General features: G+C 45.1%; 1 protein-coding gene across 4 annotated transcripts in view; it reads left to right on the forward strand.

Moving 5' to 3' along the window:
• Positions 1-23,144, forward strand: part of CACNA1C (calcium voltage-gated channel subunit alpha1 C) — a 490,625-nt gene that overhangs the window by 444,065 nt on the left and 23,416 nt on the right. For all 4 annotated transcript variants that reach the window (XM_059816760.1, XM_059816761.1, XM_059816758.1 and 1 more), the window contains 5 exons: positions 11,214-11,246; positions 14,294-14,422; positions 18,093-18,158; positions 21,328-21,419; positions 22,228-22,393. In XM_059816760.1, coding sequence (XP_059672743.1) covers positions 11,214-11,246; positions 14,294-14,422; positions 18,093-18,158; positions 21,328-21,419; positions 22,228-22,393 — 486 coding nt within the window. The remainder of the gene's footprint in view (positions 1-11,213; positions 11,247-14,293; positions 14,423-18,092; positions 18,159-21,327; positions 21,420-22,227; positions 22,394-23,144) is intronic.

The raw sequence follows: 23,144 nt of genomic DNA on the forward strand, positions 1-23,144 counted from the left end.
TTCCAGCGTCACTGTTCTCCATACACAGATTGCAGTAATAAAGGGTGCATAATCCCCTGTATTTCACTGATTCAGTTTTGCTCTAAAAGCTTCTGTTCTTCATCCAAATTACAGGAGCTTTTAACATTGATTCTCCAAGCCCTCATAGCATGCACCCGCTTGCTATTATGCATATTTAGAGATCTGCTAACTGGTTCCAGATTGCACTGCCAGTTGCAATGAAAGCGATGAAGGTGACGGAAGAAGGGAAAACACACAAAAGTATTTTACTTGTTTTCCTCTTTAACTTTCTCTTCTCCCCCATCTTCTTATCCCTAGTCACTTTCTCCAAATTTTGCTGAAATCTTGGGTAGCAGAGATCATGTTTCCCATTCCCAGGAGCACTAGGAATAGTTTTCAGCAAGGCAGTAATTAGTTCCCCTCTACCTACTGTATCAGTGATTTTTCCTGTCTGTCTTCAGCCAAGATACCATCAGTCAAGGGGAAAGGCTGTTCCCCGTTGTGAAGATTTTTGTGCCAGGCACTCAGCAGCAGTTCAGCATGATGATGGGTACCATTTTGCAAACCCAAATGCATAGACTAACAGGAATTTCTGAGGTTCCCATTAAATAAAGACCCGATTGGAGGGGTTTTGCTGGTAGGCAAGAATGTGGCCTCCCAGCCAGATTTGTAATCAAAGGTAAACATATATAAACCAATGTTACCCTTTCTAATGTAGTCAATATAGCACCCTTATTCAGCTCCTGCCCCGCTTCCTCTACCCTCGTATGTACCAGCCAGGCGAACATAAGGGGGTTTTTTTTATTTCTCACTAGACAACTGTTTTTAAAATGGCTGTGCTCTTACCTTTCCTCACTGGTCTGTTCTTTGTGGAGACTGTCTGGCACAACATGCCAACAAAATGACTTCTGCTTCATATATCTTCCTAGACATCTGCTAAATGGGACCCATTCCCAGCTGCATCCAGATGACCTAGCTGTAGAGACTGGAGTGCTGCTTATGGTCAGCTGATTGATAGCCAAAAATGTGGCTCTAGCTCTAACTGCTAGTAAAATTGACAATGTGGCAGAGTGATGGGACATCCCAGCTGCTCACATCCCAGTGGTTCTCTCAAAATCCACTTTTAAACTCAGAGATACCAGTCAGCAGTGCTGTCTGCTGAGCCTTGTCTGAGTGATGGGGAGAAAATATGCTTCACCCAAAGCCAGATCAAGTAACATCGTTTCCTAATCTGAACAGACATGAAGGCAAAGATGCCTCAGCAGTAAAGAAACATTTGTTAATAGAAAGACACTAAAACAAATTGATATTTAGAGCTAGGTATTTTGAGGCTCAGCTGTTTGCCCAGACTTGAACATAGTATATCACACACAGTTAGCATTATATATCATCCAAACTATCCCTACTATTTTTTTTAACCAAAGAATTCGTCAAATCAATAATCATTTATTCTTGGAAAGAGGTGTAAAACAAAAATCTGTTGCTCAGTAGCTTTGTAACAGCTAGCTGCAGCCTCCATATGACCACCTCTAACGTGCTCTGATAATGCCCGTGATTGGCATTTCCAATCCCAGAATGGTTCTCAGACTTTATTGTATCCCATATTAACACACAGAAATCCACTATGACTCTGTAGGCTGTTTTCTTCTAGGAAATATTCTGCGTCAACATTAAATAACTTTCTAATTTAAAAGGCAATGAAAAGACACAGTCTGGGAATTAAATACTAGCTGCTACAAATCTCGGATGAAAATGGTCTGTAACAAACTCTCTCTTTGGGCTGCTGGTACCTCTGGCTATCCTCCCTTGAGCAGAGATTCATTACCCAAAAGTAGCAGGGGCTGCTAGTTCACATGTATCTACTGTCTTTTGCAATCCACAGTCCTGTTGCATTTGAACGAAGGTGGATTGCATTTTCTCCTGTTTTCAATGTCATGTGCAGTTTCTTTCAGCACCTTCATCAAAGCATAAGATGGCTCATTCATCTTCATCCTGTCCCAGACCCTTTGGGATTGTCAAAGGAAGGATCCTGGCAACGCTGCATGCAGAGTCTTTGAGCTGGTAGGCAGCCTGCCTTGCTCCCTGGAAAAACCTGCTCATGATCTAGTCTCCATCTGGCTCCATTAATTCCCAGAAGAGTTATCATACTGAGGAGTGGGTATTTTGCTGCACACCACAGGCCTGCTTCTGACCTTAACACCACCAATGTAATGCCCCTTCAGTTATACAGGAGTTGCAAAGATGCTACCTAAGCTTCCTTCCGGATTCACGCACTCCTGCCAATCACATCACCGTAAACCCTTCATACTGAGCACCCAGCAAACCTCTTCACAGACGGGCGTACAAAGTCCAAAGGTCTCCAGCCTCCTTTCTGCCCTAGGCAGGTGAGGCTGCCCAGAGAAGCCCCAGTAACGCCAATGCACAGAAGGCAGTTGCAATCTGTTCTTCATTTTTCCTTCTTCCTTATCCTTTTCCCACACCGTGGAATCCTATCAGCTAATTAATAAGTAATTAACAAATAGCTGTAGAAGTGCTCAGATTCTTAGTGCACTGAAGACAAGCACAGCCATGACAGAAGAAGGACATGCTTCTGGGATTTTGCTTAGTTCCTCGGATTATCAGCCCGCAGGGAAGATGAAGCCAGCAGGTGTTACTCACCCCTCAGCACTAATGGAGTATTGCAAGGTGTTGGAGACAAGGAAAGCTCCTGCCTACCTATGGCTCAGGGAATTCATCTTAGAGAAGAACTCTGCTACCATTTTCCTTTCCAAGGTAGGCTGAGGGATGGTACAAGAAATGGAAAAATCTATACCTTATACAGCACACAACAGCATGTCTTTAAAGTAACCAAGACTGGTATGAATGCTTTGAACAGTCTCTTTCTTCTTTTTCATTTCAAGATCAAAATCAGTGCCGTGGTCTTAGTACACAAGAACCTTAGCAGGCCAAGCCATGTCAGAGACCATCTCTCCACTTGCAGCCATCCAGAGCAGCTGTGCTTTCACAACACTGCTACAGATAAGAAGTCAAGATGATGGATTTATTTGGGTTTTTGAAATGGGAGAACCTGGATATGAAAAGAACTGTCATTCAGAATGAGTCAAAACCAGATACAGGCTGTGCTCCTTTTCAAAAAGCAGCCCCACAGATTTCCCTCCCTCCATCTCTCACAGACAATGAAAAAAAAAGAAAAGAGAGTAATGACCAATGTAAGAGAAAACATAAATCTTCCTAAAGAGGTGGAGGAAAAGGAGACTGCCTTTTTCAGCACAGTGATAAATGCACTGCTGGGTTTGGTGTTTAAAAGCTGTATTAATTTTGCCATAGGAAAGGCAGTGAGGCATATTGGACTACTTAGGAACAGCAACGAGGAAAAAATTGGCATGGATGGTAATAGAGCTGAGGAAAGCTGGAGACCTGGGGACTCTAAATTTTCACACTTGCTCTCTCTCCATCTTCCTCAGTGGCCTGGTCTGTTCCCAGGGTCATCCCCCTCAATCTGCTCTGGGCTGGGACAGCCTGATTACCTCCTTTGAGAACCCTTGCCCTGTGGATCAAGAATTGGTCACGTGAAAAGGCAAGTTGAATGAAAAAAGTCCACTCTGTCACATGTGGCTTCTGGCAGAGGTGTTCAAATCAGCAAAACCTCTCCCCAGCTGATACTCAAACCAGAAAATCCTTAAATCCACTCCACCTGTAAAACAAAAGTAAAAGGGCCTGCCCACAAGTAGCCTTTCAGCATTTATTTTCATGGCTTGGTTTATCTCCAGAGCCTTCCTATCCAGATGTTCTAGGGCTTCTTTTGGCTACCTTTCCCACAAAACACAAATAATAAAACACAGGCAAGCTGCACCTGCCTCTCTGAGTCAGACCAGCACTTGTACCTGAAGATGAGCACTACATCTCTGCAGTGTTTAATATCTGCTTGCTTCTCAGGATCCCCCCAGGCTTGATTACCGTAAGACTTGAACTCATCATTTACCCAGAACTAATGGGAAGGATTATTAAAACATCCTGAAAATTAAGAATAATTTGCATAGACATACTTCACCAATTGTTCTGCTTTTCTGAAAGTCATGGAAAAAATAGAGCTTTCAGCTGTGTAAAAAGTGACTCTCTCATTAACTGTCCAGTAATTGTCAATCTAGGGTAATCTGCATAACCAAATTAAAGCAATTGACTTTCTTTATGTTTACCTTAAGTACTTGGAACCATAAGATTACTGTCTGACAATTTCATGGATATATAGATGAAATTAATTAATAAGCTATTCAAATTGGTATTATTTGCATATTTGAAGCTAATTAGAAAAGCAAGCTCTAGAATTTCGAAATCTTAGAATACATAGGAAATGAAGGAAAAAACTGATAGCTGCAGGGGCTCATTTGCTTTAAAAGTTACCTTGACCTTATTGACTGTATTTGGAATACGCTTTTGGACATGCTAATATTTCCCCCGAGAGCTGAGATCACGTGGACTCTATGTGAAGTATAAATGCATATAGATTGCATTTGAATGAGCTGGCACTTTATGTCTATTGATCCATATGAGTTAGTGCAAGCAGAAATGTAATGGCAAACTTCATTGCAGGTGTCACATTTTTCCTAATTCCCCTTATTGCACGAAATAAATAAAATTTTAATTCCCTAGTGCAAGAGATTTCAGTCTCTTCTGCAGAGCTGTCTGAGGTTTAGCATGTTACATTGCATGTAACATTAGCACGTTACTCAGGGCTTTTTCCAGAGAAATCTGCAAGGTGTTCACCATTTGCCCTAGTAAACCAGCATCATACACCTTTAGTCCCTCTTTTCCTGTAAAATGGCACCCTTTTCTAATAGGCATTAAAACCAAACCTCAATTTATGAAAATTATCCAAAAAACCTCTTGTGCTTCACCCAGGTTAGAGTTATAGGAAGGCTTGATTTTTTTTTGTTTCAAAAAGCTCGTTGTAATTGTAACATTTTTTTCTGTTTTAAAATAGAATAAAAATTTAAAATTTCAAAATTTTCAGTAAAAGATCATTCTAACAGAAATAACTGAGGAAAATCAAAACATTTGCTTAAGTGAAGTAAAAACAGTTTAGGCTAGGATTGATTTTTTTTCACAGTTATATAACATTTCTAATTGAATTGAGAACTCAAATTGAAATGTGCGAGGAGAAAATGTGAGATTTCAGTATTACATTTCTTCAATGCTTTTTTCAAAATTGACAAGTTTCTACAGAACGTTTCAGTTTCAGCATCAGCATTCTTCTAATGGAAAATATTTTTGTAGAAAAAAATTAATTCTGGCTAGTTTTATTCAAAATATTCCCAGAAATTCTCAAAGAACTGCACAGTTAATGGAAGAATGCAAAGTTTGAGCAGCTTGCCTGGCTTATGTTTTATTTTTTTTGCTGCTAATAATTTGATTTCACCTAAAGGTTGTGGGAATTGAGAATTATGCCATCTGCAATCCAGTAGTATTCCCTGTCAGAGAAATACCAGATACATTTCTGCCTGATCTCATAATAACTTCACAGACTTTGGTGGCAGGTGGATTATCTCTAGAGTTCTTGTGATTAAAACCACACACAGCAGTGGCAGACAGATGAGTCTGGAGGGGATTGTGGTAACTCCCCAGTGTAATGGCAGGCTATTACCTGCCAGCAGCCAGGTTGATTTGAAACCCTGACTTTTTCCAGCTTTCCACAAAGACTTGTGTTACTCAGACAGCCTCCTGAGGTCACTTCAGACTTTTGACACTACAAACGCTAGAAAAAGTCTAGTGGCTTTTCTTTTATCATGTCTCCATGGCACTGATAAATTCTAAATCTCTTTTTTTCCTATACCCTGGTAAATTCTTGTTCTTCTTGAAGCTCATGTCCTTGCAGATCCCATCTCAGCTTGTGTGTGACCCACATGTGTGAAAGATCTCCAGAACAGTAGTGCTGTCGGCTTGCAGTTGCCCTATTTGTGCCCTTTACATCCAGTCAAGACGAAAGTGGTCAAGCAGCTAAACAGCCCTTCAATACTTTCTCGCTCCCTGTAGCAACAAAACCAAATCACTGTTGCTCGACAGGTATCCCTTAATGAAATTCCTTTTAATTCCCCTCAAAATCTTATCTATGTTTGTACAATGAGTTCATTTTCCCAGAATGTCTCTTTCTGCCCTTCATTTTGTCACAGTTGCAGTATGGCTAAAGTAGGCAGGACTCTTGGAGGACCTTTAGATACAAAGAACTTGACCTAGAAAAGACCAATAACCTAGAACTGCAAAGGAGCTACACAGCACTGCAGCCTCCTCAGGTGAAATCTCTAGTGCAGATTCTCAGAGGCATCCTTCCTGCAACGAGTAGAAAAAAGCAAGAAGTGAACATGTATCACCCCCTTCCTTATGGGAGAAGGCTAACAGACCAATGGACGAGTTTCTAACAGATACGCCATCTTCATGGGTAACTTTTAATTCTCCAAATGTCAACAGCAACCAAGGAAACATCTCAGCAGACATCCATCACCAACAACCAACTACTGCAAGTGGTCTCCTAAGAGCTTAATCCACAAGCCATATTTTCCTCAGTGGAGAAATGCCATTACAGATTGTTTGTCACAAAAGGCAACATAAGCATCCGACCATTTGTTTTCTTGAGAAATATGAAGATACTCTGCCAAAGTCTCAAACACAGGTTTCCTCTCACCTCTTCAAACCTAGGGCTACCAAGCAAAATTAGAAGGCTTCCATTGTACCACTGCATTGAATGAGACAACTCTGACTAAAAAAGCAACAATAACACTGTGCATTTGGCCGCTTAAATGTTCCCCAGATCAAGCCAGGCCAAAGTTCTCCACAACATAAAGGCTGGATTCTGTCTTGCAAAAAGAGATTCCTCCCTATGAATGGAAGAAGTCTTGTTAGAAAGTAAAAAAACTATCAGCAAGGAAGTTTTACTCCTCAAACATCAGGAAAAAAATCAGTTTGGACTTCCTAACAAAGACTGGATCCTCTGAAGAAGCTGAACTCATCATCTTCAGTGTGTCCTGTGTGTAAAAAAATTACTACCATCAACAGTGCTGGTAATAGGAATGCCTCCTGCCTGTACCATCATCTCAGTGGCAGTCAGGCTTCTACAACTACTGAAACATACTTATCCAGCAGTCAAGGAACCTCCTTGGATATATTGATTAAATATATGCTGTATAAACCTAATGGAGCTCCCCTTCAGGCATTTCTAGGTGCTGCTTCTCTGGATAGCCATTATAGCTGTCAGCAAACCAGCCAAAAACCCCAGGGACCTCAAACCTCTCAACATGGTCCTCCATCTCCAGCGTTCCACAGGGATGAGGTGGGATTGATATCTCTTCTCAGGATTTTTCTACTGAAACTTTCATTTGAATCTATTTATTAACACACCTTATTGTTTTCTTCCAAATCTTTATCTATCCAGTAGATATTCTAAGCCATGGATATTTCAAGGGGCTTTGATACTACCATGACAGTACAAAGTCTTTAGTCTTTTTACATATGTTTTTGCTCCTGTCTTTACAGCTCTGAAAAGCCAAGTCATCCCTTCTCAGAATTTCAGAATGGATTACATTAGAGCATAAACATCATATAATATTGACTGTTATGTATTGCCCTTGAAACATTGAAACTGCTTCTCCTGGAGTGCAAATTTTATCCTCTCCTAGCTTCCAAAGCATTCATGCTATAATCAGGATTTGGAAACCCATAAACACAACCTGTTAAAAACTATTTCATTGACTTGATGGCAAGATCAGACACCAGGTTTGATATGTGAGTCAGTATGGAGGTTCAGGAAACTCTGATGCTCTCTGTACCCATCTGGAGGTGGCATGTTCTTTGCAAATAGCCGCCAGTAAGCCTCACTCCCACCTACCCTGGTGGAGCACAGTTAGCAGGAACACAGTACTATCAGTTACCTTATCCAGTGCTCTGGTCTCTGAGATGTTAAGTAGCTCTCCATTAAATAAACCTGTCTTCTTTCCCAGAGACCTCCTTACCTGGGATCCTGAATTCATAATGGGCATAACCTGTGCCTTTCACTTTTGTGTCTGTAGGGGCTTTAAGGATGCACACAGTTTAGCAGCAGCTTGAGTAATGTGTCTGTTTAAAATGTTGGTGCTCTGGTACACATTGAACAGAGTTAAAATGAGATATATGCAGGCAACAATATTCTGAGGAGCTTTTCAGACATACTTCAGGGATCCCTCAGTCTTTATCCTACTGAATCTTTACTTTGGCTTCTAGAACCTGCTTTTCTTTTCTTTACCTCTTCTGCTCCTTAGCATCCCTATTACCTTTTTTTAACATGGTGACATCAAGAGAAAAAAAAAACCACAAAGAAATGGCCCAAGCCGTTTCATTGCACTCAACCCCATTGAGTGTCTTTACACAGATGCATCCTGCCTCAGATATTTCTCTTCCCACTCTTAGCCTGCAGGTTCCCTTCTACATCACTATTAATATGCCCCATGACTTATTTGTGGTTTATACTTCAGGTCTCTTTTCTCTACAATGGAAATTGTGCAGAGCATCATGTCTTGTGTGTGCTATTTGTGCCCCAAATGACAAGAGCAGGGTAGAATACTTGAAGTTCGTTTGCAGGTTAGACCACATGCAGGGGAAGAGATGACCGCAAGTAAAACAGAGCACTGTCAAATCTGCCTTCTGTTAAGCGGTGTAGCTTCTCCAAAAGCTCCTTCAAAGACATTAAACAGATGAGGATTTGCTTTTGTACATTGTTCTGAGATTTGTAGAAATGAAATCCTGTCCACTTCAGACAGGCATTAGACACTGGCTTTAATTCCAAGTACCTATCACCATGCTTCCATCCCTGTGAACTGATGTGACTACTACATTTTCAGGTGTCGGGTGCCTGTCCTTGTCCTAAAATTGGCATACCCATATCACTTGCAAGGTTGAAGAATCTCAGAAAATCTAGCAATAACTCTCTCGGCTTTATAGTTAGGAATGGCCACACTTGAAAGTCCCAGTAACAGGTTCTCAGATATCTGTGCTTAGGTCCATATGGGTGACTTTTTGGCACAGGTGCAAAATGGTAGGATTTGGCTTCTCTCTGAAACATTTGTGGATACCAGAAAATGTATTCAGCAACCTGAAGCTGCGGTTTGATTTCCCCATCATATACTCATGCACAAAATACTGTATGCACAAGCATATTAGGAACCTCAGCCCACAGTGCTACAGTTTGTATAAATACCACCTGAGAGGGTTAACAGAAACTTTCCCGTCCTGCTTTTGAGCCTTTACTGTAGGTAGTGATATAATTTGCAACATCTTTGATCCCATGTTAAAACACAGGCCAGTTAGCTCAGGAAATAAGAGAGGAGTAAGTCAACCTCTGCTTTACTTTCTTAGCAGTGGCAAAGATACTCAGAACCTTTGGTTTCTAGTTTTTCAATGTGATGCCAACTCCTCCGAGTTGAACATCCCATATCAACAGTGTCTTATATAGTCATATCCTTTTATACAGATTTTTTTACTTTTTATATTACTATTATCTGCACTTTCTGATTAAATACTAACAATACCAAAATTACAATTAAGGTATAATATTCCACAGTAACTTACAAGGCTTCTTCAGCCAGTCAGTCACAGATGCACCAACACAGTCAGCCAGGAAGGATGGAGAATCCTGAAAGGTGCTGAAAATTTTTGGGCTCCTTCAGTTAGTTTGAAGGGGGTTTGTACCTTCTACCAGGAATGCAGCAACTAGCAGAATAAGGGTCCTTCTATTGTTAGAAAAGATGATTTGCAAAACTAGAAAGAGGGGGATGGGACAGAGAAACTCTTTGCTGGAAAGGAGATGTTTGCCCAGCAGCACAAAACCAAAATCTATGCCTGGTCTGTAAGAAATGTCTCTATGGGCACCACTCCTTTATTTGGTATTCAAGCCAACTTTTGCCTGTATGTGATCTGAAAAGAAAACACAAGAGCAAACATGTGAAAGAGGATGATAAAAGCAATGAAAGCTGACACCAATGAGTTAACCCAAAAGACTATTATATGATTAGGTGTACCTTGGTTTTTTAATTGTTCTCATTTTCCTGTATCACTAAATAGGCTGTGCATCCAAACTACAGTTTTTACTTAGGAAATACGATGCCAGTTTGTTAGTGCAGTGTCCTTGGAGAGCAGGAGCACGCTGTAGGAGTCCTCCATGGCACTAGAGGTGTATTCTGCTATTGGCAAAAGAAGAAATTCATCAGTTTCAGCTTTGCTAATGTACTCACAGGAAGTAATGACAAATGGGTTTGGCATATGGGCCATATGATAGAGGTTAGGCCTGAAGGATTATGTTACTATTGAACTGAAGGACTCCCGATAAAGCTGGTTTTATTTCATTTTCAATTCTGCTTCTTACACCTAAGGGTATTTGCAGCCTTGGGTGTTTTTTAGAATTGCTCTCAGTATTGGCAATGGCCCCAGAAGTTGATCAAGGAATGTCAGAAAGAGTGTTTGCAGCAACTAGACTCTTCCAGGCATGACCAGGGCTCAGCTCAGCTCAGCTTGGCCTCCAAGGACACATCCATTGGGTCCCTGGAGCTTTGCTGTGAGGTGGGTGAACGTACAGAAAGCTAACCAGCTTTACCAGCCCACTTTCCACAGCTGGCAGTGGGTGTTGTAGGGTTGCCAAGAGCTGTTTAGACTGTCCCAACCCATTGTCTTAGTAACAACAATGTTACCACCCAGAACTATGTGTAAGGGAATGGGGATAGAAAGTGTTGCTTTAGCACTGGGATATTAAGGGTTTACAAATCAGTCTGATGCACTAGAAGCTGGCTGGTCCCTGTGCAGACATGGCCTGGATCTGAGTTGGGGAGCTAAATCAGCCCCTGTATTGAACTTGATAGTAGTGATACAAGAAACATTTTAACAGTATCAGTACCTCCACTGCCTGGATGCCAGGATGTCTGGATGTCTAGCACTCAGGAAATACTGGGTGCAATTCACATGTGGTGGTAGTGGATACAGCTTACATTAAATTCAATGGGAGTTGTATCTGCTTCTGCCATGGCCGGCTTTGATCCTGGGCATCCTAGGGAATAAGCCCAGCCTTTTGTGCATTTCTTTCAAACTCCCTTTTGTCCTCTTCTGCCATTTTGTTGCTCCTGTGTTAGCCAAGACCTAGTTTACTAGGGCTCTTGATTGGAGACTTATTACAGCTTATTTCTGTCTGCCTTTCTTTAAAGCCAGCTGAACATACCCAATGCTCTTCCTCTATGGTAAGACCGAAAATACAGATCACTCTCCCAGCTTCTGTGACACTCTTTCTAACACACTCCTTTATTCTCTTCCCCGTGATCACAAGTTCTCTCTCCAAGCCCAGCCTAGTTTTTTGTGCATGAAGCTGCCATGTTGTGTATTGGTGTGAGTCTGGTGTTCACATGAGCTGTGAATATGCTGCACATGTGTATTTCTTGTGCATCCTGAGCTTTCCTTTGGTCAAGTTAACTGTCGTTCTGCCTTCTAATGACTCACCAAGAGAGAACTAGACCTGGTAAGATTTCTTGTTAGCAACAAACTATGTCACCATCAATGTGATGCTGAATGAGTTTGCAGTGTTGACTTCGTGTCCAAGCCTCCAGACTAGAAATGATTGGGACTCTGAAGTTCCTCTTGAATGAGGTGATTCGCTGTAACATTTGAGTTTGTACTTTGCACAAAAAAGAGTAAGTCGTGCAATGGTGCACACAAACTCTGCTGCCTTGGTGTACAAGGCAGTTCCCACGCCACCCCAACAGAGTTCCACTAACTCCAGTCTCTTGATTGCCACTGTGCAGAACCTCCCTCCTCTGGCAATGATACACCTTCAAAAAGCTGGATGAAAGCCAGGAGAAAGCAAGCAAGGCTACTCAAGCACTGGCTAATCTGTAGCCACCTAGTCTTAAAATGACCATAATCTCTTGAGGCATCACTGAGTGGTTTTGGCTAAGTGGTTTGATGCCAGTAAGCTGCAGATTTGCGTCAGGGAGGAATTTGTTGTACTTTATCCGTGGCTTAGACTTTGCCTACTCCAGGACCCTAGGAGGACAGGGTTAATTTCCTGCGTACAGCAGCTGCCTCCTTTTAGCAACGAAAGATGAAGGAATGTTAAAATCTCTGTCCAGACCTATGTCCGAGGTTGCTGCCATCCAAAGAGCCAAGCCAACAACAGCAGCAGCAGGTAGAATAAGAAAACACTTTTTTTTTTTTTTATGGTCACAACCACAGCAGTACTGCTGTCCTCACAACTTTTAAATTTGGATCTCAACTCTCTTTTAGGTGGTATTGGAGTTTAGCTTCTTAGAGAAAGTGGAATGGAGGCCATAGGACTTCTGTAGGATTGGGAGAGGTGTGTGGCCTTATAGTTAGCCCTCTGGGACTGTAGTGCTGAGAGTATTGAATGCCATGATTTTTGATTTCTTGGAGGCCACATTCCCTCCTTCACCTCAGAGCAATTCCCTCTGATTCACTGAAGCCCCCAGCTTGTTGTCCAAGTCAGAAAATGGGAATGATGTGAGATGTAGGGAGCACTCAGGCTTTACCTTGACACACCCTGTTCCTCTTCTCTTTTTCGCCCGGTTATTGCACGGGCAGCAAGTGTCAGCTTTTGCTGCAGACTGGGGGAAGCTACCCAAAATATCCACTGGTGATTCACCACAGATAGAGAGACAAACTGGAGCTGGGGTGCAATCCTGAACTATTGCACATAGTGCTGCGCTTTCTGTGCGAGCGGGGTTCACGCACACTAGCGAGCACCTATGGCCCCTGTGTGCCCCCACGGCTGCACAGCAGGAGCTGAGGCACGGACCCAGCTGGGCGCCGACAGAGCTGAGCGCCAATCTGTTCATCCTGGGTTGGAAACAGGAGCACGCACAGCGCACAGGTACACGTCCTCATCTGGACATTTAATCCCAGAAACGAACATCCAGGCGGTTCCCGTGCCTTGGGTTTTATCAGGAGCAGACAGATAAGCAGCTGCTGTTTTCGCTGCCCGGTGACAGGAAATCCAAAGGGTCTGTTCTCTCTTGGTTTACACAGTGGTGAGTAGTTAACAGCAGGGGTGATCTGCACTGTTTCTTCCTCCCGAATGTTGCTCTTTCAGTGGTGTTCAGACTCAAACTGCAGTCTTTGCAGCCTGGGTGGGGACAGAGAGGGGGTTTCTGCGCACTTCTTTGCTCCACGGCAGGTCAAGTGGCAGGGTGACAGTGTTATCTCCCCCTGTGACAGGAGGTCACATTCCCACAGTGTTGCTAGTGGAAGCCACCAGCTCCGCAGGCTTCGCACAGTATTTTAGGGGGTTAATGAATTGGGAAACATGGCATTTTCTGTGCCTTGCCTCCCCTCGAGCTACGCGGCGGGTCCTCCGCCAAGGCCCAGGTGAGCCTGCCGCCGCAGCAGCGCTCAGAGGGACGTTGGCTTCACACGTGTGAAGGCTGAGGAACGTCAGAGCTGGTTACAGGCCCAGGGGAAAATGCTTAGGGACAAAGCAGATGCTGTGAGGAAAAAAAAAAAAGGCCAGAAGAAAGACTATTTTAAAATACTGCACGCTTGAACAGTAGCAGTGAAGCCAAAATAAAATGTTTTTAAAAAAACAAAAGTCAGTGCGCAGACTGTGGGAAATACAAAGGGGTCATGAGAAATGCGAAAGGCCTGAATGCAGAGCAGTGGGAGCAAGCGACCACGGCCCAGCCCCCAGAAGCATGGCCACAGCAGCACAGGGACAGCAGGGCTGCCAGTGACGCCAGCAGCGGGGCAGGGGCAGCACATGCCGTGCCCCCGCGGGGTTTCGCACCCCGGAGCAGACCTGGGACCTGCTACTGTTTCCCAGCAGAGCAAGCGGCACGTAGCTGATGCCCAGCACCAGATTCACCAGAACTGCTGGCAGAGGCGCTTGCTGGGGTAAAACATCCGAGACGGGTCAAAAGAGAAAGTACCTTTCTCCTCCAGTACAACGTCAAAGGAGAATTGCATCTTTCCAATGTGAGGAGGAGGCATAATGGCGGGGTTTATAGCACAACATATCCCTAATCCCCAAAAGTCCAGGCAACCTGAAGGGAGAGGCTAATGGCCTCAAGAGCCCCCGTAGCGTAGCCTCACCGCCACAGGAGAGAGGGCAGGCTCGACCAGTCTCAGCCCATCCCTGGGGTGCTGGGTCAGTGCAAGCCCAGGGAACGGTACCAGGACAAGGAACAGTGCAGTGAGCTCTCGGCGTAGCGTCTTCTGTGGCCCAGGGCCCCTGTTCCTCCCGTGCGGTTGTAACTCCTGCCTCTGTGCCAATGGCTTCCAGAATGCAGAGGAAAACTCTCGCATCTCAATCACCTTCTTCCGACTCTTCCGCGTGATGCGTCTCGTGAAGCTCCTGAGCCGAGGGGAGGGCATCCGGACGCTGCTTTGGACCTTCATCAAGTCCTTCCAGGTATTCCTTCACTTATCTCTAAGTAAGACCTAATGCTTTTTTTTTTCCCCTTGGTGGCCCCTTGGGGAGGGGTTTCACCCAAGTGCCTGAGCTCAAAGGCTGCTGGTCAGAGCTGTGCGCACCAGTGACACGTGGCACGACTGAGACTCGAGTAAATGGGGCTGGCAGGGGATGACTGCCTGGGTATGAGTTTCATCTTTAAAGCATGAGTAATTGCTTGAGACCTTCCTGAACAGCCTTGATAGTTCAGTTCAATTCAATTACTGCCTGTCTGCAACTCTTCAATCTCCTTTTTTTTCTGTTTTAGCTGTATTTTATGTCTGTTGCTTTAAGTGAAATACACAGCTATGGGGAAGGCCTGAGTCTCAATTAAGTTTCCCTTAAGCCTTGTTTTGAGGATTTCCAGTGAGTATTAAAGGTGTATGGCCCCCATGCTTTCATCCAGGAATAATTTCACCTTTTTGGCCCCACACCTTTGGCCCTGGTAACGATGCTAAGTTATTAATTTGCTGCTGCTTTTGCCCTGGAGGCAGGTTGCATTTCAGTGGTAGATAAAGTACCAGAGTAGATAGGGGAAGGCAAAGGAGACCAGACTGGGTAAGAATCATCACCTCTGGGGGTGAACACCAAGAGATAGCTATTTGCTAGAAAAACTGCTTCCAAACTAGCCCCTAACCTAGCCATGAATAGAAAAATGGTAGTTAGAGATGAAGCATAGCATATTCCTGCATTTTACAAGTACTTGACCTGGATTTACTAGACCAGCACAACCTGGATGTTAGCTGGGGCAGGTCCGTAGGAAGTGTCAGGGGAAGACAGCACAGGAATACAAATGGTGGTCTAAACATGAGAAAAGATGCAGGACACACCACCGGACAAAAGCATGAAAGAGTAACTTGTGCAACACACAAGTCTTGAAACAGCAACCATATACCCCTCAGATTGAGGCTTTAAATGGTCAACAGCATTTGTATCGACTCAAATGGGAAAGGAGCTGATCCACGCTTTAAAACTTAAATCTCACCAGCAACAACACAAGCTGGGTCCAAAACCTGCAGTGCTGTGGATCACCATGACTTCTGTCTCTGTCAGCAGAACTAGCACATGTGTACACCAGGTATCCGTCTGGACCTTTTCCAGTGCAGCTCTCAGGTGGTCATGGTAGCCAGACCACCAGGCTCATGCAAAGGTCTCTCATTTTGCACACTCCTTGACTGCCAGAGGATCTAATATTGCACAGCAGTTTTCTGACACATCCATACCACAAGTGACTTTTTCCATTGCTTATACGGTTGCTAGCTTCCAGGTTGTTATTTGAGCAGCTCCAGTGGGAACCATTTTGTCTGTGTGCATAGGAATGAGATTCCCTTGGCACAGCTCAGCCATCCCTGATGCAGGGGACAGAGTCACACTTTCCAGTTCCAACTTCTCCTCCCTTGCCCCTGTGCCCCTCCAGCCTCTTTAGCAATAGCTAGCTCTTATCCTGAGCTCAGCTTGCCACGGCTCTTGGCTGGAGAGGATGAGATGGATGGGAAAGGGAGTGCCTGGTACTTCCCTCCAGTGACCTTCAGACCTCTTTGATTAGAGAGTCACTTTTAGGCAGGGTTGTAGGGTGATGGGAGAAAGGATCAAGGGAGGCATCTTCCACAGCATGGGGTGGGGGGGTGGGGGGAGCAGCACTGCAAGCATCTTTTCTCTTGAAAGCCTGTAGCCATTTATAACATGGTATTCTCTGTTCAGACCTCCTCCTCTTGCTGCTACTGGGAGGCTCCTTTCGTAGCTAAGAATAGCCACTGTGCAGAGCTCTTAACTCAGCCGCTCCCACTGTCAAAATCTGGGATCCCTGCAGACTTTGTCTGGCATGGGCTCTTCTCCGTGTCCTCACATGCTTCCAGGAAGTGTCTCTGCTCACACAGGACAGCCTAATAAGCAATGAACTTGTGCTGGAGTTCAGATCCCATCATAACTACCATGTGCCCTGTACATGGCGCACAGTGCTTACACACAAGTTGGGGCACTGGTCAGAGGAGTGTGTGATGGGAAAATCTTCAATGGGGTTTCCGCTGCAGAGATAGCAACAGAGCCCAGGCTGGCGAGTGGGAGGAGTAGGAAGTGAGAGGGGTGCTGAAGGCAAGGCAAAGCCGTGGGAATCACAAGGACAAAGTGGTAAAGCCAAGGAAGGACAGAGACGGAGGAGGACAGAGTCAGAAGAGTAGAATATGGGAGGTAGGGAGCTGGAGGAGCCATGGGAAATAAGGGGCAGAGATGAGTAGGAAGGTGCATCAGTGAAGAGGAGTGGGCTGAGAGGAAGAACATGGAAAGAAAGTGGAGGGCCAGATCACCAGGAGAGAAGACACTTTTTCCATCCGCATTTGAAAGATAGAAGAACTGCTAAGGTTATGCAAGTCAGGTCCTGCCTGGACACTATCCCAGGAGCTCTACTTAGGTGTTGTGTGTATCAAGTCCCAACTAGATCATTACAAAACATTTGGAGCCCAATTCTGAGCTGGTGTATCTCCACTGACATTGAGGAGTAACCATACAGATTTGTCTGACTCCATGTTAAAACACAGAGGAATCTGCCCCTGAGCCTCAAGATGATGATTACAGACATTGTTTAAAGGTTTGAATTTCTGCCATTTTAATATTCAGATCTCTTTGAGATGATTTCTGCAGATCTTAGTCAAATCTCCTTAGGGGACAGTGAAAATTTTTCCTCGATTCTTCCTGTAGGATTTAGCCCTGTTGAATTTAGGCATAAAGTTAGAATGTGTAAATAATCTTATATTAAAAAAATAATAATGTTGTAGGCTTTTTATACTCTGTGAAATGGGGTGTTCAAAATCCAGATCAGGGACTGTACTCACATTTTCAGGATGAATGTGCCCCCCCGTTGCCTCTGAAGTAAGGTTTGGAAATCTCTGGTCTGAGCGCTATGTATTTCAAACGCAACAGAGTAGAAAATTCCTCCTCAAAAGCCTGAGCCTGTGAGGTCCCGAGCTGTGCCCTTGCTAGTGGAGGAAACCGATAGCACTCAACACTTGGCTGATTGTACTGGCCTCTTCCTTACGAGGCAGCTCTGAGTATCAGAGCTCTGCATTTCCTCTTCGGCAGCTGATCACAGACACTTAGTGCATTGCAGACACCATCACAGACACCTAACGCTGAACAGGGAACAAAGCTGATGCTGCTTTAGGTACTTAGGATGGTACCAACCATTGTAGCAGAAGCCTTGAATTTAGATCTCAGTGGCTGTTGCGTTTCTGATTTTACCAGACTGGATCCAGAAAAAATCACATTGCCATTAGTGCCAGAATAATACTGGTTATGAGAGTTTTCTCCTCTTGGTAAGCAGCTATAGACGCTGTTTTTGCCCTCGCTTTCCTCACTCTGTCAAGGGCAGGACTGACTTGAAGGCAGCAGAGCTACACCATCACGAGCGGGAGCAGAGGCAGAGCCTGCCTGAGCTGGGTGGCAGCAGGGTGGTGGCGGGGAGGACAAGCAAATGTGGGCCTGTAGAGGCATCTAGTGGCCGCCTGGCCAAATTACAGATTCCACATTTGGGGCCAGCCTCTGCCCAGTTTCCCAAAGCCAGGAGCACGAATCAGGCTCCAGTGTACCGGGGTCAGTGGAGACACAGTGCTCGCTTTTTTTTTTTTTCCATTTCTAGGCTCTCCCCTATGTGGCTCTTTTAATAGTGATGTTGTTCTTCATCTACGCCGTGATCGGGATGCAGGTAAGTGATGCCAAAGAGCTCAACTGTGTCTGTCTTCTCATGTTAGAGTTTTGGGAACTGACTTGTAAGGTAACTAGATCGATGTGTGGTTGTAGGAGCTTACAAGAATGTTTTTGCCCAGTAAGGTAAGATGGTAGCTAACCTTGGTTGGAAAACATTGTCTGCCTATGCACTTCCAATAGGAGCACAATGCACTCTAGAAAAAAACAAAACCCGACCCATTTAATGGCAGAATGCAATATGCAGACAGTAAAAGGACTGTGCCTGCCCTCCACGCTCTCAAAGGAATATCCAGCAGCGGTGGCAAAGGAGATTTACTGCCTCGCTCATTGGTTCAAAATAGTTGTTTTAGTGGGCTTATGCACTAAACAAATGCAATTTTTCTCTTGCATCACTTTCACGCTGGTGTAACTTCCACTGAGTTGTAAAGAGCAGCTTTTCATTTATACCTGTGAAGGTAAAAATGGGATCAGACCCAACACACCGATGCTCTGTGTTTGTGCCTGTTCTTCAGGAAGCTGCATCAATACAATATCCTATTCAGTTTGCAAAATGAACTTGGAACTGGCCTGAGCGTTCATCTGTGCAAGGAACCGATGTTGCATACAGACCATTGAAGAAAGCATGTGATATAGGCACAGTCTGTGACAGTCCCAGCCTCATTTCCTGTGCTGCTTTTCAAACTAAGCTTCACTTTCCACTGTGGTGTTAATCAAACATCTCAGACAAGTCAGCCATCTGGTACCAGAGACCAAAGTATAGAAAGGCATGGCATAATTGCTTCCAGAGGTCTTCAAACATGCCAGGCTTCTTGGTTTCACAATGCCAACAGAATTTGTAACAAAATTCATCTGACCTCTGTGACCTTGTTTTAATTTGTTTCCTGTTATTATAATTACATCTTTTCACAGACTTCATCTACCCTCCCCCAATTTGAAAAATAGAACCAATCTTTTCTTGAACTATCATAGGTTATCTCACTTGCCCCCAGTAATTACAGCTGTCATTTAGTCTACTAGGCTCATACTGTAAACTTGCCAGTTTTGTCTTTAATACCTAACTAGCTCAAATGGTTAAGATCTTACAGGATTACCTGTGCTATACAGAAAATCACCTAAGAGTATTACACTACTGTTACATAGCTATACAAAGCATTAAAAATGGCTTCCAAGCACCCATGCAGATGGGGTCTACAATGATCGAGGCACTGCCAGGGCTAGATATTTTACTCTGTAATTCTATTCCCTTCTCGGTCAGCTAGTTCTAAGTTGGCTATTTAATCCTTGGCTTACGTTCAAGCCTCTGTTTTAATCATCTCAGCAGCCTGAAGATCATACATCTGTCTTTCACATTGATCTAGATTACTAGATCGCTTCCTGCCCTCCTGCCTTCCAATGAGAAAACCAACTTTTCTTATCTTCCCTCTTTGCTTAGAGCCCACAGACCTGTTATCATCACTTTTTGTCCAAACGGCATCTCAGACATTTTGTATGCTGCTCTCTGGAACCTGCTGACACATAGAGTTCCCTCACACATAGGAATGCGTAGGAAGGAAAATCCTTCCTCACTCCATTAAGCAGCTACCTTGAAAGACTAGATGTACCAGATCGGATGAAAATATAAGAATTTCACACACAAAGGAGACCTACCACTTTATCTCAGCTACTGCCCTGACTTGGAGCGAAACAACATTCAAGCCTCACTACCTAATGTAGTCAAGTGGAAAAATCCAAATTGATGCTGATGGATGAAGCCACTTATATCATGGCCCAGGAGGCACAGACTGGAGAGGCCGTGAGAGAGGAACCTCTACCTGCAGCTCCTCATAGGTGCCTAATACAAAGCACCTGTAGTAGCTGCCGCCAGCGCCTCGTGTGTGAGGGAAGCCGCAGAGTCAAAAGGAAAATCAGACTTCCAGCACGGGAAGTTCCCTTGCCTACGCTTGCCTGAAATGAAAAATATGGGCTGCCTCAGCTCAAACTGCCTCTGAGCATTTAATCTGTCCTCCTGCTCCTCCTCAGTGCAGCTGTGGCTTTCACTGCTAGCCGCGGCATGGGGGCGGTCAGGGCTGGGGAAGGCCCTCACGTCCGTGAGGAACCCCTGCAGAAAGCCTGCCATGTGCAGACCCTCCCTCCTGTCTGGCATGGCCTCCCCGCCATTGTCTCTGCGCTTCTCTCCACGTCGTTGTTTCTCTTGGGGTGTTAATTATCGGTGACATTTGCTTGAAAAGAAGCTCCATGTTCTTCCAGAGCTGCTCTGTTCCTGCTGCTCGTTTTGGCTACAAGATTACAGCTCTCAGTCCTTGAGATCTCTGTCACGTTGCTATCGATGAGGAATGAATAGTCCTGACTATGCTGTGCAGAGACCTTTCTGCCAGGCAAGGTTTGTTAAACTCTCAGTCCTGGTGCCTGAAAGTGCCAAAGCGATATACAACGTTTTCAAAGAAGCCTGAAACTCTCCTGCACTGGGGACTTCACATCCAAGGGCAGGCCCCTAGAAAGGTCTGCTGGTGGTTGCAGGCTTCGTGCTGTGGCTGGAAGAACTAGTTGGTGCAGCAGCAGTCGGTTGGGCATGCAAGGGAGCTGTAAGCCATCCTTGTCTGGGCAAATCTAGTCATCATCTTCACACTGCTGCATTCTGGGGGCAGGGCCTGAAACACCTGCTGGTGACAAGCATGGCTACTAGAAGGGCAAGCATTTGGACAATCTCCCGATCCAAGGCAACGTACTTTACATTATTTTGGGAGATCCAAGGCACCCCACAGAGTTGGAAGCTTAAGGCTTTGCAGCTGCTGGTCTTTTGCTATCATTTCCTCCTGGTGAAGACAGATAAGCAATGAAGGAAGGAGCCTTTTCATCTGTGTTATTGATTCCTTTCAGCTGGACCCCCTCCCCATATGAGTGCCTGTTAAAATAAGGCCCCATATCACGTATTCACAGTGTATGAAGTAAGGAAGGATGTCTTGTTTTAACAAAAGATGCCTCTTGTTAGAAAATGAGTGCTTTTCTGGTGATAAAGCACAAGCAAGGGAAGCAACCTGTGGAAACAATTTTTTAAGAGAAGAGCAGATTCTGTTAAGTATCAGTCAGGTTGAGACCAAGAGCTACAGATGATAAGAGGTTTGGGGATTGTGCAGGGCTAACCTGAAAAGACCTCTGCTTTCTGCCAGGTGTTTGGTAAAATTGCGCTGAACGATACCACAGAAATCAACCGCAACAACAACTTCCAGACCTTCCCCCAGGCAGTGCTGCTGCTTTTCAGGTGGGTGTCTGACAGCTCTGGATTGTGTCAGTCTGGGAGCACGGTTCCTCTGCTCTTGGGCACAGCTTATCACCTTCTACCATGTCATGCTTACGAGGTGAGTAGAAATAGGTTGTCCCTTAGCGGGGGAGCCTAGGAGTTACGTCAGATGAAACAACCAGTCCGTTAAGCCTTGTACCCTGCCAGCTGACACTGGCCAACACTCAGTGCTGGGGAGGGAGGCAAGTCCTCCTACTCAGAAGGAAGGTAGCCAGTTTTCAGTGCTCTCAAATGTTGATATGCATCACAAACTTCTCCTTTCGTTCAAATTGAGCCAGTATGACTTCCAGCTTATTTTAGCAGGGAAGGAGACATGAACTCCCACTCATGCTTTGGCATGGCCATGCCCAGCTCAGCTTAGCTCATCATCCTGCTCCAGGTGTGCCAGGGCCAGGGAGGGGTGCTGAAGGGGTGGGGAGTTGGCACAAATTCAACACTGTCTCCTCGTTTTCAAGGAGTTTTTTCATGCAATCCGTAGCCATGTCACACATGTCTCGATGACTCTGGCTGGTTGGAGCATGACAGCCCTGTACCCAGACTATGCAAAACCAGTCAGGAACAACATGCTGATGATGGCAACAAAGCCAAAAAGAGGAGCAGGGTATGCCAGTGTATGTCAAAGCTGAGCCATCAGCCTAACTTGCTCTTAATTGACCTCAGTGGCAAAATTCCCATTAACGTTCATGGCAGCGGGAACAGGTTGCTAATGTGCCAGACTCTCTCACATCGGAGGTCACTCCTCTCTTCCCTTGCCCTTTGCCATGCCCAGGTGTGCCACCGGTGAGGCCTGGCAGGAAATCATGCTGGCATGTCTCCCAGACAAGAAGTGCGACCCAGAGTCAGAGCCGGCCAACTCCACCGAAGCCGATCACTCCTGTGGCAGCAGCTTCGCCGTCTTCTATTTCATCAGCTTCTACATGCTCTGTGCCTTCCTGGTGAGTCAGCCCCAGCAATTGAAACCTGCCCTCTGTCAGACTGAGCCCCTGCCTCCCCAGATATCAGCACTACACAGCAGAAGAATGATCTCAAAGAGGGAAAATCTCCCCATGGGGTCTTTCCCAGCAGCATCCTTTCAGTGACAACACCCCCTTGGTCACTGCCATTCCTGCCTCTCCCTCCAGCTCTGAGGCATGCTCTGCTTCCAATCCTAATCCTTTGTGCACAGCAACGGAGCACTCTTCCCCCCTCCGCCTCAATGAGAAAACCAAATTAGCGTGTTGTGGGCTGTGCTGAGGCTAGCAACACCTCAGCCACACTTCCCACCTTCCCTCCTACCTTCCTTCTGGCTGCTGAGCAGGTTTTTCCTCCCCTGCCAGCAGCAATGACTGTGAGAATACACATATCCCACTTGCATCTGCTCCCTGTTAGCAATGCGGCCTTGCTCAGAGCGACAGCACATGCTCTGCAGCTGGTATCAGTGCACAAAACTCTCCCAGCGAACAGCAGCAACCTTTTAAAAGTTTTGGACTTGGGCCAGAAGAAAGGACTTTTATCTCAGCCCCACTGCCTGTAGAGGATAAATCCCAGGTTCTCCCACCACTACCCCGTTCTGCTGGGCAAAGACACAGGTAAATAAAAAGCCATCACAGCATGTCTAAGCATTCTGCAAACTTGGGCCTCATCCATTCGGTAGGGAAGAGAAAAATGTGACCAGCTGAGAATATCCCACCTCTGGGATCTTCCCAT

The sequence above is a fragment of the Gavia stellata genome, chromosome 4, assembly GCF_030936135.1.
Source record: "Gavia stellata isolate bGavSte3 chromosome 4, bGavSte3.hap2, whole genome shotgun sequence".
Taxonomy (NCBI): Eukaryota; Metazoa; Chordata; class Aves; order Gaviiformes; family Gaviidae; genus Gavia; species Gavia stellata.